Raw genomic sequence first — 18029 nt, 5'->3', positions numbered from 1 at the left:
TTCAAGAAATTGCTTGTTTTTCATCTTTCATCTATAACCCTAGCAGTAGAAGCTATTCTGAATCCCATAGGTACAACTTTATGATCGTAACGTTTCTGAATTTCTCTACCTTGCATAATCATTATATCCTATCATTGAAAACGGATTCATCAACCAATAATCATCAGCGCGGCCAAAGACGAATGACGATTGACTGACCCCATGTGATAATGTAAAACTCAAAGCTGTTGGAGGAATATGTTTAGGCTCAGAAATACCACTGTAGAAGCCTTTATTTAGGTTCGTTCGAGGTGTCTTGGTTCGAAATGACATGACAGCTTGATTACCTAATGATAAGGATGAAACTACTGGACCCAATCCTACCCAGATAAAAGAGAGAATTCTATCCGTCAACACTGATTTACTGATTGGCTGAGCTGAAAGATCTAATCGAGCCTTTATTATGGTGTCCAAATGGTATGATGACTTACCTGCTTCACCATCATCATGCCAACTCATCTTTTGACCTTCTCTGTACATTACACTTAAAATCTCATTATATCCTATATTTTCTCCTAAAATCATCTGAACTCTTTGGGTTAATCTGGGGAATGAATCGATATATGTAATAGGAATTTGTCAAATCGAACTAAATTCCGAATAACAAGGCTTTCTTCTCCAGAAGAGGTAAAATAGCTTACAATGATAAAGACATCAAAACGCATTTTGGCGCTTTTTCGAATGGATAAGATAATGTATCAACTTGGTATTTGTATGATGCACCAAAATTTACCGCGAAATGTTGTGCCAGAAATTGACCTTTCACTAGCATGATTGATTATATTGATCATTAACGACTTCACTCTGAAATTATGGGAGAAGAAAATGAAGAATAGAAAACAAAGTCCTACGTACCTGCTGTCTGTGCACACAGATCATCAATGTAAGATCTCTTATCTACTATCGTAGTGGATCTGAGTACGTAAACTTACAGCTTTTAACGGTCTCCTTTGAAACCAACCTCCTTCATTAGCGGCCACTTGATATTCCTCCAATAGGTCGTCGGCGAGTTTCAGATCCGGTTGCATTAAATGGTAAACTCTTCCGCTACATTTTGGAGGAGTTTCATTCAGCTCAAGCTCATTGAATCAATCGGATACGACTAAGTATGTGGCTAACTCACGCAAAAGGTAATTCATATACCACACAAAGGCATTTTATCTCTTCAAGCCATTTCATTGACGATGTTATACCAGAATTTAAATCAATCTTACTATCTCCTAAAAAAGGTATTATATGCATAGGTAAATCTTTTCTCAATATAATCGAACTTTGAGCGATCGGTGCAAGTGTATCACCGCAGTTTCTACATTCCTAAGATTGTACATGTTGACAGAATACGATTCTTTTGTTTGTTAGCTAGCATATCGCTACACATTATACATTCATTCAGAACTATTTCACTCACCCAGACTTCCCATCTGAATCTACAATTGGCTCTACCACATTTTTTGCAAACCCATCCTATGTGGTACGCACCCCATCGACGTTAGTTTGGGTAATGCTCGCATGAGCGAAATGAAATCTAACCTTTCCACAACGTTCTTCCATTCACTTCACCGTTGATTTCATCTGTCTCTGGGGCGATCTCTACAGGGTCAGAAGGTCGCACATCATACGGTATCTGAACCTCAGGTGGAGTTGGTATAGGTTCCAGAAAATTTCTGTTATACGTCAGAGTGGTCTTGGGAGTGATAGTGACGAAGTCATGTCTGTCGGGGTAGATAATCTTGAAGAATAGTTCACAATCCGACTGAAAACAGATCAATCCTTCTTGGTATATCTGCCATATCGAGTGATGACAGGATGTACATATAGATGAAGCGTTGAAATTTGATTGACGAAGGAGGCCGTCCGTAACGATCAGGGTTGGTAACGGGGTAGATAAAGAATTTTGGCCAGGCCAATGACTTCTGTAACATTTCGGAGTCTGATCACAGTCTGATATGGAAGCTGTCCAAGCTGAAAGATTAAGTGTGTCTGAACCAGTATCGGCCTTTTCAGACATAGTTCCTGTGTTGAGTAGTGATTCAGTCCTTAGTTTCGGCGATTGGCTCAGATGCTCTGCTAATTCGTGGATCTTGCTTTTTTGATATGCTTGGCTCTCAGTAGATGACTTTGAAGGGGTTTGAAATGGCTTTATCGGCTGTTCCGTAATAATACACTCGTGATCGCTTGGTAAGGCGGTTAATGAAGATCCCTCCTTGAAGTTTACTTCAACATCGCTTTCAGAATCTTCAGCCGGAATGGTAGTGATGTCTGATTCCTGAGACCTATTTATCCACCAAGGTTCACCTTGACTAACAACCCAATCAAATCTTATTTTATACCTATGAAAATAGCTTCTTCCTTCTGGAGGTCTGACCCCTGATGGAGCTTCTTCAGCTTCCACCCAAGTTAGGGAGATCCAATACCTATAAAAGCAATCAATCTAAAAATCGGTTTCAAAGGGTATGATATACATAGAGAGAAACAACTGACCAGCCAAGCACGATATAAGCGCAATCCAATTCCCATGGTAATCCATCATACCCCTTTCCAGCTATTAGAACGATTGGCGTTCTCCTTTCATGAGCACGAAGCAACGTATCAACTCTTGCATCTGAACGAGATTGATCAGCTTGTAATGCTGCTGGACCCGGTTTGCCATCTGAATCGGTAGTTCGTATACATTGTCCGCCACTATATTTAGTCCATCGCATCATCAATTTAGGCATTATCGCCATTTGAATAATCCGGCTCGAAATTACCCATGAGATATTACTACTTTCCCATTATGTGCCCATACGTCTCTTCTGTGAATCGCATGAATAGAAAAGAAAGATGCAAGTCAGCTATGGTTTCTATTTATAGGAAAGAAAATTATATATCTGGCTACGATACACTCACGGAGCTGGATAAGCTTCAAGTAAATAACCGAAAGCAGATCTTTTATGCATGTATAAGCCAGATTGAAAACTTCGATAGTATGGCAAAGCTTCACATAGCTCTTGTCGTGACTACAACTGACATCTCAGCCTGGTTTGAGTCTCCGGATAAGCAGCTGATATGCACTACTCGACTTACATCTGCCCAAACAGGTGGTTGATTTCTCGGCTTCATCGGATTAATTGCTTCTGAGTCTACGGGATTGAAGGGTATAGGTTCTGTGAGGGTATCGGAGTACGGGATATCGTTTGATTGTGATACCACGTCAATGTGAGGCCCAAAATGTATTTGAGGTAAAGGGGTAATCTGAATATCATAATTAATTTCTGCTTCATCAATCTGAGTTGTTTGTTTCAATCTAGGTCTTCTACCTCTTCTTGGTCTTTGTTCTTTGTTGCTACCAAGTGACAAAGGTTGTCGTGTATTTGAGACGTCGGGATCGAGTTGGTCTATCCCAGTCTCCACTTCATAGCTATTCTTGGTGGAAGTCAATTGATTAGATAGCGCATTTTGATAAGTCTGCTGGATACCATTTTCTGAAGGCAATATCAGCGGTTCTTGAGATGGATAATGATCGAATCGAAGTAATGAAAGTATGTTTGGGGGAACTTGTCTATATGACCAATTTGAATAATTGGCCCTTTTTGATTTTTTCGCGCACACACGAGAAACCTTGTTCGTTTTTGCTTTGCTTATTGTTGATCCGGCAGGACATAGATCATTCAACTCAATGTGATGTCTTTTTGGTTTGGGTCTAATGTAAAAACAGCTTTTATAAGCGTGCACGTATCTCTTAATTTGGGAAAAAGGATATACTTGTGTAAAAAAAATATTTTATTTACATTGGTTTAGATCTTCTCGTTTCATCCTCTATCTGGCTTTCAGAAGCGTAGCTAGCCGTGATTGATATTTCAGGTCTATCATCCGTTTCGATATAACTTTGAAGAAGCTCAGCATGTATATAATTATTCAGAATTACAAAACCTACCAATCGTTCGTACTCTGCACAGCTGATCTCTCATACCGTATGACGTCTCCCATCTCATCTTCTACGCTTTGACCTATATTTTGAGCTGGACTAAACATCGGACGAGCTTAGTCTGACACTTGATTGCTTTATTCAACCCATACATGATAGCGTTGAAAGAAGATCATTTCCATCAAAGAATAATGTGAGCAAATCTGGAAATATCAACTGTGCTGAAACAATATGTCATAGCATGTATACTCCAGTATAATCTATCATGTGAAACTGTGAGAGTACAAGTGGAGGGGATCATGCGGAGTGTAGTTCTCTCAATTATATTTGCCTGATAACGGTTTATTGCGTGCCTGGATCTATGACGCTCGCATGGTTATCTCCGTTAAGAAAAATATGCCATCTATTTGAGTTAATGTATTTATAGCATCAGACGCATGACAGAGACCTGAAAGCTTCAGACATGTGGCCCCGAGGATAATTTAGGATATTTTTACGATCGAAGGTGATTATCGAGTAATGCTTGGTATCAATTGTATAGTCCTCCTCATCAAGAACCCCGCTTAAAATCCTTGTTCAGCTAAATAATCAACCTGATAGTACATCGATGAGTGTTTGTCAGCTAACATATCAGCAAATATAGCAATAAATCAACTTACCACTTCGAGATAGAATGTAGCGGGCTTGAATGCTATTGGTTTACCTGCCCAGCCAGCTATAGTATATCTAACAGTATTTACCCAACCGACTCTATGTCACCATGTCATCCAGTTAGTCCGCGAAAACAAAAAAAGCAAAAGAAGAAAAAGTTAGAAACAGAAAGGCTTACAGATCTAAATGATTCACATCAACTAAAGTACCTCTATATTCACCCCATTTAGCACTATGAACAGAAACCAAACCATCATTTGGACCTTCTTTTTCAGCTATTATACTATGTGGCCAACGAAAAGTATCAAATAAACCGGGTTTCACACATGCACCCCAAGAATAATAATTACAATCATCTCTATCTAACACTTGTGCGTTGAATTGTTTCATTGAATGTGTACCTAAAGCTGAAAATGCTGTACCATCACCTGTATGTGGTATATTTAAAGGTTCAATTAATGATAACATTGTAGGCAATGTATCTTTACCAATTAATTTATCAATAAAAAAATCTGCAAATGGTGATCCTCTATGTGGTGTTGATATTGTAGTTAATGATATCGGTTTGAATGCTTTAGGTCGTAGTTCGGATATCAAGTATCTACAGTCCAGTCCACCCTACGTTATTTCAAAGGTTGGTCAGCCAATCTTCCTAAGCGTAATTCTACACTCTGGCATATTGCACTTACCATACTATGTGCTACCAGATTGACTTCTCTACCAGGATACTTCTCAGAAATGAATTCCTCCAATATCTTTGCACGGTCCTTGATACTTGAAGTAGCAGGTACCCGAGCAATAAGCACTTCCGTACCATTAGATTCTAATACTTCGCGAATACCTCTCCAATGCGATATTTGTAGACTGCAACCAGCATTGGTTAGTATGTGTAGCAGAATTTTTAGGCGAGCGTGCTCACGTAGGTACAGTAGCAGGACCTAATGGAACCAAAAGTCAGCTGTTGTTTGGCCTTCGTAGTGGATTCATTTCTGCTCTCACCAAGGTAATCAAAGCCTAACAGCCCATGACAGAAGACTACAGGGTTTTTCGTCGATTTGTCTTTATTTCACGATAATCAGTAAGAAATGTTATTGATACTTACAGCGATAACGATAGATATAAGACTCACATTTTTTCCTCAACTTCTCCTTTTCCTCCTCAACGGTATCAGCTCTATCTTCTTCACTCATCATCTCATCTACTTTCCCTTTATTACCATTCCACCAACCTGATGCCCAACTTGACCAATCTTCTTGAACACTGCTTGACGATAAATTCCTTCTACCGAAATCTAAAGAAGGCGCTGAAGGTAATGATACTCTTGGCATCGATAAATTGAGATTTGATAATGATGGCATAGTAGGTAATATACTGCTACTATTACTAGAGGCTTTTTTGTTTGGAGTTTCTAATAAGCCTGTTATAGTTCTTTGCAAATGTAAAGAAGGTGCGTCAGACGAAGTTGAGCCACTCCTATTCCTACTGTGGGATCTGGCTAGAGGTAGTCCAGTAGTAGGATCTAAATCTGGGAATGGCTCATCACATAATGCAATAGTCGGTGATGTACGCGTGGTTGATCTTTGCCATGCAGTTGAAGATTCGCCTTCTCTAGGTAAACCACTACTGGAAGAAGAATTCCTTTGTCTAATTTGATTTTCGTATTCATAATTTAAACTTGATGTAGGTAATGTAGATCTTGTAAGTTGTGATACCAATCTAGGTGGAGCATGTGGTCTAATTGGTGAATGGTGATGTACTAAAGGTGGTTGAGTAATTAAAGATGATTTACCATCAAAAGTCGAATCTACACTTGAAGGTAGTGAAATTGATGATCTTGATGGAGAGATTGATAAAGATGTATGTAAAGCTTCATTTAACATGGCTGATAATGGTTCATCGGGTGTTCCAGTACCTTGATTCAGGTGTAAATCCGGTGCGTTTATCGCCATAGGTGAAGAAGTCTCTGCTTTTTGTTTCCCTTTTAAACGCTGTCGTGTAGCTGCATCTTCTATACTACGAGCTTCAGTCTCATTGCGATGTTTTTGCTGCTGATTATGTTGTACAGAATGAGAATGTGATCCATATGTCGAAAGCTGACTTCCTCGTCCATGTTGATTCAATTTCTGCTGATTCGACATTGGTTTAGAGAGATATCGGTGGGTTCTTACCCGAGGTATTCTCAAGGTCATGTAAGAATACTCTTCGTGAACGAGATCTATGACTTGCTGCAAATATGTATAATGGTGGCAAAGGAAACAGTAAGAAAGGATTGAAATGTTGAACAAAAGTTGTAATTTATCTACCATCAGCTGTCTTGTAAACAACGTCATAATCATCTTCATCTTCGGAAACTTGTTCTTTTACCACGCGACGGATTTCTTGTTTTTGTTTTGATCATTAATATTGTTGTAACATACCATTCGCTTGCTTCCACTCTAAGTCATGACAAAAGAGTAAGCAGTAATTGGCTCAGAGGAGTAGCGAAGACATAATGTCATCACCAAGAAAAAGATCAAGAATACATGGAATACAAGGACGTCAATTATCAGAACCTCAATTACCATTACATATAGCTTTAGTATGGATAATTGATCGCGTTTTTCCTTTAAATGATGATTGTCAACCTGTACCTATATATTCTCAAGGTTTTACTGCGGATATCCTAAAGATCATATCTAGAGAGATATTAGAGGTGAAAATACATCTTGTAACTTTCAATATGCCAAAAAAGCTAATATTTTCATAATGTATATACAGGTTGGTAGTAGACCGGCTACTTACACTTCACTTCGAGATGAACTCGATCCTCTGATCAGAAAGGAAACGTCGGAAATACTAAAACGAAACGAAAAGAAGAGGAGCAGAGGTCAAAAAGTACAAGAAGATTATGAGGATGCTGAGAAATTCACTAGCTGGATGACAGCTTTTGTAAGTCGATCTATATATCAAAAGTGGGTCAAAGCGCTAATGTATTATGGATGAAGGGTGACCGTTTCAAGGACATTGCAGAAGGATGTGCTTTTCTCGATAGTAGGTAGAAGATGTCGCAAATCGAGTAATCAATATGACTGATAAATGTTCAAACAGGACTAGAGAAAGAATTGAGGGATAGACTGAATTATGCGGATGATGATGAGGTAAGTTGGATAACTTGGATTGCATTGCCTTATGATGTGTAATGGCTAATATATACAATATTTAACATTTTAGCCCACTGAGCTTCCAGAACCCATTGTAAGTCTGCTTTGTGTATCTCCTTGGACACCATCTGAGATTGTTTAATAGGAACGGCATTCACCTTTAGGTGTGTTTTCCCGTAATCTACTTAACACTCTCCGGAAACTTTCCTTCGACGAGACAACCCATCTATCAAGGGAGATAGCCAGATGGTGCGGATTAGATACTGCCGGACCGTCTATACATGCTGGCATCTGGTCTTTGGATAGTGAGTCGGCTATTTCAGCTGCAATATGGTCCTAATAAAGCCGATCTGTCACAAAAATAGGAAGATCAGGAATGGAGGACACTTTGGATAAAAGGATAAAAGCTATGCAAGAGTAAGCTTAGTTGTCAATAGTCTTCAAAGTGAATGATGGATGAAGCTGATATTGATAGTCTAGTTATCAAGAATCTAACGCTTCAGGAGACTACTCAAATGCTCTAGCATCGCTTAGACGATTCTACGATTATCAATTCCCTTCAGCTGGAAGAGGTCAACATCAACACGCTTTATTAAATATAGCTAGTTTCCATTACTCTACAGGTGGTATTGAATCAGCTCAATCAGTGCGGTCGCTTTTATCATTTCACAATTCGGAGAATCAATACACTAATCTCGACGTCTCATCGTAGGCTATTGACGAAGCTATACGCGTAGCTAGAACAGCGGGCGATAAAGCTTGTTTACAGCATTGTTTGAGGTACGTACGAGGTTCACTGTGTCATCGTTTGGCTAACAAGTTGCTATAGTCTCGCTCAGAGGATTAAAAGCGAAACTTCTACAATAGCTTTCATGCCTTCTGAGACTATACGTATTCATCAAAAGCCTATATCTACCAATCGCTTACCGGATAGTACGACACCAATGGACCAATTATGGTCCGTAAAACCAGCTTTAGATCTAGTATGTATCGTTCCGCTGGTACTGAGCCTGTTCACCTTTCACATACCATATAGCTTATCGTAGCTATACTTTTGTTCTGTTATAGGGCGAGCCAGTACATATTGCGTTCAGACGGATACATGCTGCTCTGGGGAAAGATATAGCGACTGAACATTCTAGTACGGATGAAGAGAGAAAAGTTCCCAAACAATGGAAGACAGGTCAGAAATTGGATATGGCTTCTTGGAACGCTACTCAGGCTGGATTATGGAATATGTTAGGTTAGTTCACATCTATGCCGTTAGCGCTTTGTGTATGTCGGGCATCATGACCAGTATGAGTGCTAAGAGGAAGAAATCATCATGACATGTATAGGTTCAAGCGTCTTAGCGGAATTTCATGAAGATTTGGCTATGACCGATTTAAGTCCTTGGAATGATGGTAGATTGACAGTATTACTTGCCAAATCTCATCGAGTGAGTATATGAATCGGAAAATTTCTGAATATTAACCTGAAAGCTCCATATGAAAAGCTAATCAATCAAGAATCCATTTAACAGGAAGTTGAAAAAGCAGAATATGATTCAGCTTTAGCAATATTACTTGATGTTTCCGTCCTAAAAGGAATGTCGATGTCATCTTATCACAGATGGTCTAAAGTAGTTTGGAATGTACTTGAAAGAAGAGCAAAAATGCAGTGAGTTGAAAGAGAGTGAAAGATCTATCAAGCTATGACTTGACTATACAGGATCGATTACGCTAATATCAACGAACACAATTTTCAGTGGAGATCATCATTCATTATCTCATTTATCATCTTTACAGCCACCTTCAGAATATTCAGAGAGAATAGGTGCAGGAGGACCTATTCGAGAAAATGGACATCCAAAATCCATAATGATTGATGAGGACCCCGCAAAGATACCAACTAAAGGTATAAAAATGATACATGAATATATAAAAGATTTATTTAAAAAAGTTGAAAAACTTCAATTAACATCATCTTCAACACCGAATCACTTGATTTTACCACATATTTTAGAAGCTGTACAATTATCAAAAGAATTAGGTTTATGGTCATTATATAGATTTGGTATGATTATTTTATGTGAAATCATGTTGACCATTGAAAATATCGATGGTATGTCACAAAAAGTCGTTATTGAGATTGAAAAAATCTGGGATCAAGTGAGTTTTTCATCTTCCTTATTATCCTCTATTCTCATTTAAAGGCAGAAAGAGGGGAAAATAAGCTGACATGTGATGGTATATCTGTTTATTTAGATTCTAGGTGGAAATGATGTCGAGTCAATTGCAAGAGGTGAATTATGTTTAGGCAAAGCTAAATTAGACTTATATCTAAATGATGAAACTCAAACCTCTTTACTGGGTAAGTCTGGGTCGAGATTGAATTGTCAGGATATGAAGGAAAGAAGGAACCGCTGACCTGAGATTAATTCGGTGATATTGTAAAACATCTTCTCCCAAATACAGACGAATCGATTCAACATATCAAACGATCAATTGAATATTCGAAAAAACTTGAATCTCGTTCTTTGCTATTAGAGAGTATCTCATTTTTATCAATGTTATACAAGTTAAATCCCTCAATTGAAGAAGAAACCAATGAACAAGAAAGTATAGATACTCTAACTGATCAATACCTATCATTGAAAATTGGACAAGATGATCTTATAGCTGCAAAGAATGTAAATTTACATGAACAAATTAGGAAAATAAGTGAAATTGTTAAAATGGTTGGTATAAGGGTATCGGAAGGCTGGAAATGATTATAAGTGAGACTTTATCTCGAATGTATAAAGTGGTTGAAAAGCATCTTGATTGTATAGTATTGGGAAAACGATACCGTCATATATACCTTGCATTTTATAGTATATACCCAAATTGACAATAATAATGTATACAACATGTATTGATAAATTGTCCAAAAAGTCCAAAGTATAGACTAAAATTGAAAATATTTCGCACTGACTTGACTATACAAAAGATGAATTTACAATGTGCTTTTATCTGTTCTCAAGGAGAATCATATATATGATATATAAAGAAGGCTACCATCGTCTCCAAAAGCGCATCATGATATACTGTAAATCTACATCTAATCGTGCATAATTGCGAATAATCTAAATTCATTACCACCTTGAGGATCTAGAGTTTCTTTCAGTAATTCACATTTTAATGTATGTTTACCTGGTTTCAAATCTGATGCAATTTCTTTTACCCTTAAAATCAATAACCCAAGATATTATGAAATTAGCTTTTCAAATCATACTTTTGTGACAGTATGAGTACTAGAACCGAGGAAAAAAACAGACGAAAAAGGCTTAACTTACATTCCCATATTTCTTTTATTTAATTTCCACCATCCATCAACTTGTGTACCTTTTAAACGATCATCATCAACCCAACACCAAACACTGCCAAAACCTGATATAGATCTTTGATATCCTATTAAAATCCTTCCTCCTGATCCAGGTCTAGATCCACTGATTTGTCTTTTACTTGATGATGTTTCTGATAGTATATCTTCTTCTATAGGTGAGATAACTTGATTAGTTTTCTTACTGTTGATTGATTTTTTTGAACGTTTAACCAGTCTTGATCTTCTTGATTCTGTAGAACCAGCATCGGAAACATGTTTATGTTCATTAGCATGTATATTAAATGGTCCACCAGGTCTCAAACCAAAAGGTAAAGGTTCGAATCTATTTCTACCATTTTGAGTGGATTTATTGACATCGTCTTCGTCTTCGTCTTCATTATGTAAATTTTCATTTTGTTGAATTTGAACTTCCAATTCAACACTCTCTTCATCAGGGATGATTGATCCTTGAATAGGATCAGATTCAGCTAATAACAAAGATTCTTTTGATTCTTCAGGTTCTTCTAAAGGTGGTGAAATGATAAAATCAAATATTGCTATTGAACCTGGTTCTTTGGATATCAAGTAATTCTTTTCTTTCCAATTCCATTTCGACCTATAGAAATAGGAATTTAAAGCATTTTATCAGCGGACATGATTATTATACTTCAGTCATAATTTTGCGCGTTGTTTTTTTCTGTGAAGGATATCAAAACTTACCATCCTTGAGATCCTTCAGCTAGTTGTATACCTTGATATTGTCCATCTAACTGATCATTTTCGTCCGAGCTAGATATTTTACCATGTAGTCTACCTGAATTCTCGGATCTGCAAACTGGGACATGTTTCAAATCCCTTTGAAATGGATCAAAATCACCTGTCAAAGAAGTCTGTTATAACGGGTATTAAACAACTTGTTAGCCCGAATTACCAATTTTGCTCAAGGCTAGAATAGACTTACAGAAGGTACGTCGAGTATTCGAAGCGGTGGTTTCCTGATATAACTAGATGCAAAACGACTTAATGTTTTTCTAAAATATGATGGAGGGGCAGAACGTTCGATTTGACCTTGAAGGTGTCGTATTACTAGTCCAGCTGCTAAAGCATGACCTCTTGGTGAGATCTGGTGTAAAGCCCCGTGTTAGTACCTATTTATTCAAAGCTCCCGACGTCGAAGTTGAAGATCAATCGATAGCTTTGATCAATTTAGCATGAACGGTCTAACTACTTACGTGCATAACATCAACTGGTATACCACCATAATCTTTGACTTTAGGATCTGCTAAAGTAACATCATCACCTGTTCTAAACCATCTTGGCATTTGTTTGTTTGGATCAGCCAATATTCTAGGTAATATCACATCTCTAATAGCTATTGAAGGTACATCATAGAAGTTCAAAACACCTTGATGAAATGCTGAAGAAGATAATAATGATGAGAAGAGTGTCGTGAATGTTCTATATTAAGATTAGTCAGAGCCTTTTTGTTAGTATCTTGCATCCGCTTTATAAAGAGCTTTATGTGTATAAATCATAGATCACTCACTCCACGTTGATAACAGCTGGTTTGTTAGGCAGCTCCAATAACCCTCTTAACAAATGTTCATATAAACTTATAACTTCCATATCTAATAAATCATTTATACCCTGTTCTACCAATATCAAATCTGAATCTTCAGGTATATGTTCCTCTATCACATGAAAATCATTATCAGCGATTTGTCTTCCCACGCACATGGATCTCATTTTTTGGGAGATTTAACTCACTAAAGCACCAGCCAAAGTATCCAGCACCTATTCCACCTTGAGCACCATTGATAAATCTATTTTCTGGATTTGGGAAAGTGGTATTTAACCAATCAAATATTATAACATGTAAATTTTCTTTAGAGTATAGTGTCGGTGCTCCAAATTGCGTTTCACCTATATCATTGGGTATCTGACTTGTTGATGGAGGTTTTAATCCTCTACCTTTTGAGACTGGATGTTGATCATTGTTATTGTCAGTTTATTCTTAATTCCATTTTGTAGTAGAAACGAAACAGATTGATTCACTCACCACTACCACCTATGACGGATACAGTAAAAGGTTTACCTGAACGTGCTTTATCTATGAATGCTTGTATCCTTGATCCAGTGCCTACAAATCGAGATAGAAGAATTTAGTGGAGCTATTTGCAGATCTATGAAATACACTTATGCAACTTACCTTCATACTGTAAAGCTCTGTTAAATTCCCATTCCCTATTTTCAAAATCGTTCGACATGATTAGCATACAGTTTCCAGTACAGTTACACGGCAAATATTCCTTATACCCCCTTCATGACTAGATAGCGATACTAATACTTGTATATCGTCTTCTTGCTTGGCTCACGTTTTTGACTAATCGTAAATCCTCGAGTCGATCAAAATTGAACTTACCTCATTTTATCAGCTTCACCCCAATTTTTATCTTCTTCCAGAACAACTTCTTTTCCTTTTCCACTCCCATTCTTCGATTTTACATTTGTTATCACCCCTTTTAATCTTTCTCTATTACCTGCTCCATGATTTGTGAATGGTGCAAAGAGCAATAACAACGATACGAATAGTAGTAGAAATAGTATCCAAGGTCGATTCAATCGATGTAATGGCATCATCTTGATTAATGTCAATGATTATATAGACTAGACTATACTCTTGATGAAAAATTTCCAAGGCTCTTTGCTAGGGGATATCTCGCGACCATCGAGATTCTAGATATTGCCAAACGATAAGATTGACCACTTGATATTTTTGCGTTCCGCAAACTATGACCGAAGTGCTGGTCTACTATATCAGGTCCATGCGCGAAACAAGTTCAATTCGAGCGTCCAAGGCGAATCTAAGAGATATGACTACAAGTGGCGCGTAGATGATCGATAACTATCTGTTAAGAATGTTGTAAGTGGTATTAAATAATGTATCAGAATAATAGATGAATGCATGAACATTTTATATTTATGTATATTATTGTAAGAAGAGTAAGAAGAATGACAAGAACCGAATATACGGGATCTGAGTAATAAGGAACCACACTCTATGCAGGAACCAAATTTAGAGTTTCTGTTTACCTATTTATATAATTTTATAGTCAATCTTACCGCTTACAGTAATAATAGAAATATCACCCAAATGATGGACATGAACATGAATAGCAAAATCATCTTTTATACATGTTATTGTTGTATCTATCGTAAATCGAAACGACTACATATTGTTATTGTATAACCCATATCATGTATCCTTTTATCCAAACTACTACCCTTGACTATCTTCACATTCTACTCTATCTAAATTACCTTATAATTTTACTATTTTTGTTTTTATGAAGACTTTAAACTAACTTCACTTAATACTTTGAAAGCTTCTTTATACGCATCTAATAAAGCTTTAATTCTAGTTCTTTCAGAAACTAAAGCTTCATCTTCAAATAATAATTCAGCAAATAATTCAGGTTTATATAATTGTGTAACTAATCTTTGTTGAATTGCATCACGTGAAAAGTTTACCTATTTAATAAAGTAAAGTAAGAATGATATAGAATTAGCAAAACTCATCCCTGTCAAACATAGTATGATAACTTATCCAACGTGACTCACCAATAAATGCATGATTGATTTTGGCACTAAATCTTGTATAGTTTGTCTTGTAATGCCGAAATAACTGGCAATTAACGATCGAATCAAAGTAGTCTCCATTTCTTCTCTTGCCGTTAATTGTAGAGGGTGATCAGGCGAATTCTGTAAATCATCCATACATGAATCAGCTACACTCCCTTCGAAACACAAGAAGAACATTCATAATCAAACTTACAGCTTCAAGATGTTTACCTAAAGATTTCATATCATACGTGGAAGAAGTATCCATACCGAAACCAGATCTCAGGTTACCTGGTCTTCTACCAGAACTCAAATCAGGTAATAGATCTTTCGATTGTGATTGTTGTTGGTATTGTTGTTGTTGAGATTGTCTATTATTACTTGATCTCGATTGTTGTTGTTGGTGGTGTCTATCAATTGGTGATGAACCAGGTGCAGAAGAAGGTCTATTATCATCTAAACCATTTGGACCACCTAAGAAATAATTCAAGAAGCTTTGTTTAGCACCTGCACCATGTGGTGATATACCTCCTCCGATCGATGCAGCTGAATGTGGTGATAATCCATTATTTTGATTTATTGGTACGTTATTTTGGATAGCTTGTGGTCCAGATGATGTACGTTCATGTCTTCTAGATTTAGATTTTGATAATTCAGATGCTACGTTTCCTTTTGTAGCTACAGATGGTCTCCTGATATCTGGGACTGATGTTGAAGCTGATCTAGGATGAAGGTTGTTCAATGGTGCTCCATTTGGTGGTGCAGATCCTGCTCCGTCAGAAGATGCTGAATCATCCTCGTCGTCCGGCGAACTAGCCTGAGAAGGAACCTGTAAAAATGTCAGCTTGAATCACAGGTTCTTACACTCAATCAGACTTACTCTAGCCATTTGTGATGAACTCTGTTGGTTTTCCCTTGCGATAGCTGCCGATCCAGCAATAAAATCAGGGTGATTGGTGTTGATATAAGCAGCTTGGATTGAGATTAAACTAGATACATAATCGCAAGTTGGACCTAATCTTTCTCTCAAAAGCTCTGAAACAACTTCGATTAGTTGGGTGAGTAGTCGAGGGAATCGTTGTAATTCCTTTCGTTCATTTGTCAATTATCAGCTGATGTCATTTGCTCAAAAGCGAAGAACAGCCTGAACTTACAGGACTGGTACAGTTGTGGCAAATTTTCATCAATTCTTCGTAAACTAATTCAGTACATCTTATACTTGGTGGTTCTAATAATTTGATTTGTGGTTTAACTAATAAATCAAATGCCACTTCAGGTACAAATAGACTTGGTCTTGGTCCAGTAGAATTTCTTATAGCAGTTCTGATATCTTGTAACGATAAATTTTGTGCAGGATCGATTGTAGTTAAAGCATGTCCGAAAACTTCATTAAAAATGTAATATATTCTTGCTCCACCTGATAATTCTTTAGTTGAGATTTCTAATGATGTACCATCAATTGAAGAAACGAAATCTCTTGAAAATTCAGTCATGAGTTTGAGAATCAAAGAACCTCTATGTTGTTCACCTAAGAAAGTAGCATCACCAAAAGCGTTAAGTTCTTGTTGAGTCTGCCCCATCAAAGTATTTAATCTGGCTTTCATATCAGGTAACTTCTCTCGGATGTGAGTCATCAACACCTAATGCAGGCAATCTCAGCGAGGGTGTATTTTGTTATAGTTATATTCATTTCACTTACAGTGTTAAGGGTTTTAGCTAGATATTTTGTACCACATCTATGGGCGATATTCCTATAGACTGGATGTTGTTTGAAGAAATCTTCCTCTTTCTGTCTAGCGTCTTCCATAGGTAAATCTTGCATGATGTCCTGTTGACTTCTATTCACTACACCAACGAAACCAAGTTTAAGAGGGTATGTTCGACCTGTTAAAATATCTAAAGCGTTTGTTCCGGCATCCATAAGATCTAATTTAGTAAGTACACCTAAAGTCCTTAATCCACGGGGATCAACTGAACGAGCAAGTTTGAGAGCATCAGAATTGGCTAAATCTACATTTGCAGGTGAAACAGCAAGAATAACGCTAGAACGGAATACTAAGTCAGCTCAATGGAGTATATACGAATAGTTAGGAAAACAAATCGCTTACGCATTTGGTTTGGAGATATAGTCAAGCACAAGATTTTTGATTTGTCTTTCGATATCTGTAGGTTGATCACCTACTGGTACTTTAGTCAAACCAGGTAAATCTACTAGAGTAAGATTGAGTACACCAGGACCGTAAATTTTGAGATTAATAGGTAATTTAGATACTCCCTAATAGGACCAACGATTTATAAGTATACACTTTGATTGCAGGAACAATCATGCGTAAAATTACATACCTTATTTTGACCTGCAACTCTATAAGTTTCATTTTCAATTTCTTTTCTAATTTCTTCAAAATCTGTAAATCTTCTATTAATATGTAAGAATTCTGCATATGTTACATTTCCATATTCATTCATTTGTCTACCACCTGGTCTCATTATACCTGCGCCTGCAGTTGGAGTATTATCTAAATTTGGTAAATATCCATTATTGACGGAATCATCTTCATTATTATTATTATGATGATGATCTAAATTTCCACCTCTTCTACTAAAATCATTTCTACCCTGTATAGGATGAGAAGAAGAAGATGATGAGGATGATGAATCAGGTGTATGAATCAATTGTAGAACTAATGGTCTTCTTGTGACTATACCTGAACCTCTAGGTAAAAAATCTCTACCAACTATAGTTTCTAATACAGATGATTTACCTGAAGATTGGGATCCAACGACAACAATTTGTGGTAAATCCACTGCATCTCCACCAATTGCGTTGAATGTGTCTTGCAACTTGTTCACAAGAGCGATTAAATCACCATCCATTGACATCTTGAAGTATACTTTGGTTGGTAAGTGTGAGCGGGTTTAGAGGGATGTAGAGGTTATATACAAGTTTTACTGTATACTGAAACGTTGAGTATCCGTTACCAAGAAAATATAAGAGAGGTGGAAAGTAGATTGTCCAGCAGTTGTCGCGATAATTCAGCTGGTTGCTTCTAACGAACCAGCTATAAGGCTAAACAAGGAAGATTCCAATAGTCGCTTCTAGCAACTGAAAATTCCAGAAAACGGCGACAAGACGTGTCGTATGATGACCAGTATGTGAAACGGTCGGGTATGGTTGAATCAGTGTTCAAGTCAACGAGGAGTTTCTACAGACTATAGAGGTGAGTCTTCAACAGCTTGTGGGGGCTATGAAATTGTGTCTAGAAGAGGCAAAATCACAAAGTCACTTCCGTTGCCGAATGGTATAGTGAGCGTGTCTGCAAAGTGAG

At 37.2% G+C, this 18029-nt stretch overlaps 5 protein-coding genes across 5 annotated transcripts; 1 reads left to right on the top strand and 4 right to left on the bottom strand.

Moving 5' to 3' along the window:
* Positions 1 to 20: 20 nt before the first annotated feature.
* On the bottom strand, positions 21 to 4053 carry L201_002597 (uncharacterized protein; the record flags this gene model as incomplete). The annotated part of the gene is made up of 14 exons (XM_066218371.1): positions 21 to 128; positions 199 to 359; positions 471 to 583; positions 681 to 804; positions 941 to 1086; positions 1163 to 1353; positions 1448 to 1503; positions 1570 to 2453; positions 2521 to 2721; positions 2790 to 2834; positions 2929 to 3038; positions 3106 to 3721; positions 3810 to 3905; positions 3956 to 4053. The coding sequence occupies 14 exons, from the start codon at positions 4051 to 4053 to the stop codon at positions 21 to 23; spliced, it is 2949 nt and encodes a 982-aa protein (XP_066074468.1).
* A 456-nt stretch (positions 4054 to 4509) lies between these two features.
* On the bottom strand, positions 4510 to 6786 carry L201_002596 (uncharacterized protein; the record flags this gene model as incomplete). The annotated part of the gene is made up of 7 exons (XM_066218370.1): positions 4510 to 4539; positions 4606 to 4696; positions 4776 to 5215; positions 5287 to 5461; positions 5517 to 5535; positions 5597 to 5656; positions 5727 to 6786. 7 exons carry the CDS (start codon positions 6784 to 6786, stop codon positions 4510 to 4512), a joined length of 1875 nt encoding a protein of 624 aa, XP_066074467.1.
* A 302-nt stretch (positions 6787 to 7088) lies between these two features.
* Positions 7089 to 10489, top strand: L201_002595 (uncharacterized protein; the record flags this gene model as incomplete). The annotated part of the gene is made up of 16 exons (XM_066218369.1): positions 7089 to 7289; positions 7355 to 7525; positions 7582 to 7627; positions 7685 to 7734; positions 7808 to 7831; positions 7883 to 8042; positions 8103 to 8154; positions 8218 to 8383; positions 8450 to 8517; positions 8567 to 8720; positions 8806 to 8980; positions 9075 to 9175; positions 9260 to 9396; positions 9485 to 9887; positions 9984 to 10089; positions 10194 to 10489. The coding sequence occupies 16 exons, from the start codon at positions 7089 to 7091 to the stop codon at positions 10487 to 10489; spliced, it is 2310 nt and encodes a 769-aa protein (XP_066074466.1).
* Positions 10490 to 10818: 329 nt separating this feature from the next.
* Positions 10819 to 13722, bottom strand: L201_002594 (uncharacterized protein; the record flags this gene model as incomplete). The annotated part of the gene is made up of 10 exons (XM_066218368.1): positions 10819 to 10942; positions 11054 to 11698; positions 11803 to 11972; positions 12044 to 12205; positions 12315 to 12540; positions 12629 to 12773; positions 12850 to 13062; positions 13142 to 13222; positions 13292 to 13326; positions 13505 to 13722. 10 exons carry the CDS (start codon positions 13720 to 13722, stop codon positions 10819 to 10821), a joined length of 2019 nt encoding a protein of 672 aa, XP_066074465.1.
* A 705-nt stretch (positions 13723 to 14427) lies between these two features.
* On the bottom strand, positions 14428 to 17583 carry L201_002593 (uncharacterized protein; the record flags this gene model as incomplete). The annotated part of the gene is made up of 8 exons (XM_066218367.1): positions 14428 to 14613; positions 14704 to 14844; positions 14918 to 15532; positions 15584 to 15790; positions 15858 to 16343; positions 16403 to 16745; positions 16812 to 16978; positions 17047 to 17583. 8 exons carry the CDS (start codon positions 17581 to 17583, stop codon positions 14428 to 14430), a joined length of 2682 nt encoding a protein of 893 aa, XP_066074464.1.
* Between the last annotated feature and the right edge of the window lie 446 nt (positions 17584 to 18029).

The sequence above is a fragment of the Kwoniella dendrophila genome, chromosome 3 (genome assembly GCF_036810415.1).
Source record: "Kwoniella dendrophila CBS 6074 chromosome 3, complete sequence".
NCBI classification, from domain to species: Eukaryota; Fungi; Basidiomycota; class Tremellomycetes; order Tremellales; family Cryptococcaceae; genus Kwoniella; species Kwoniella dendrophila.
Note: the sequence above shows the minus strand (reverse complement) of the source record. Positions and strands in the feature narration are given on the sequence as shown.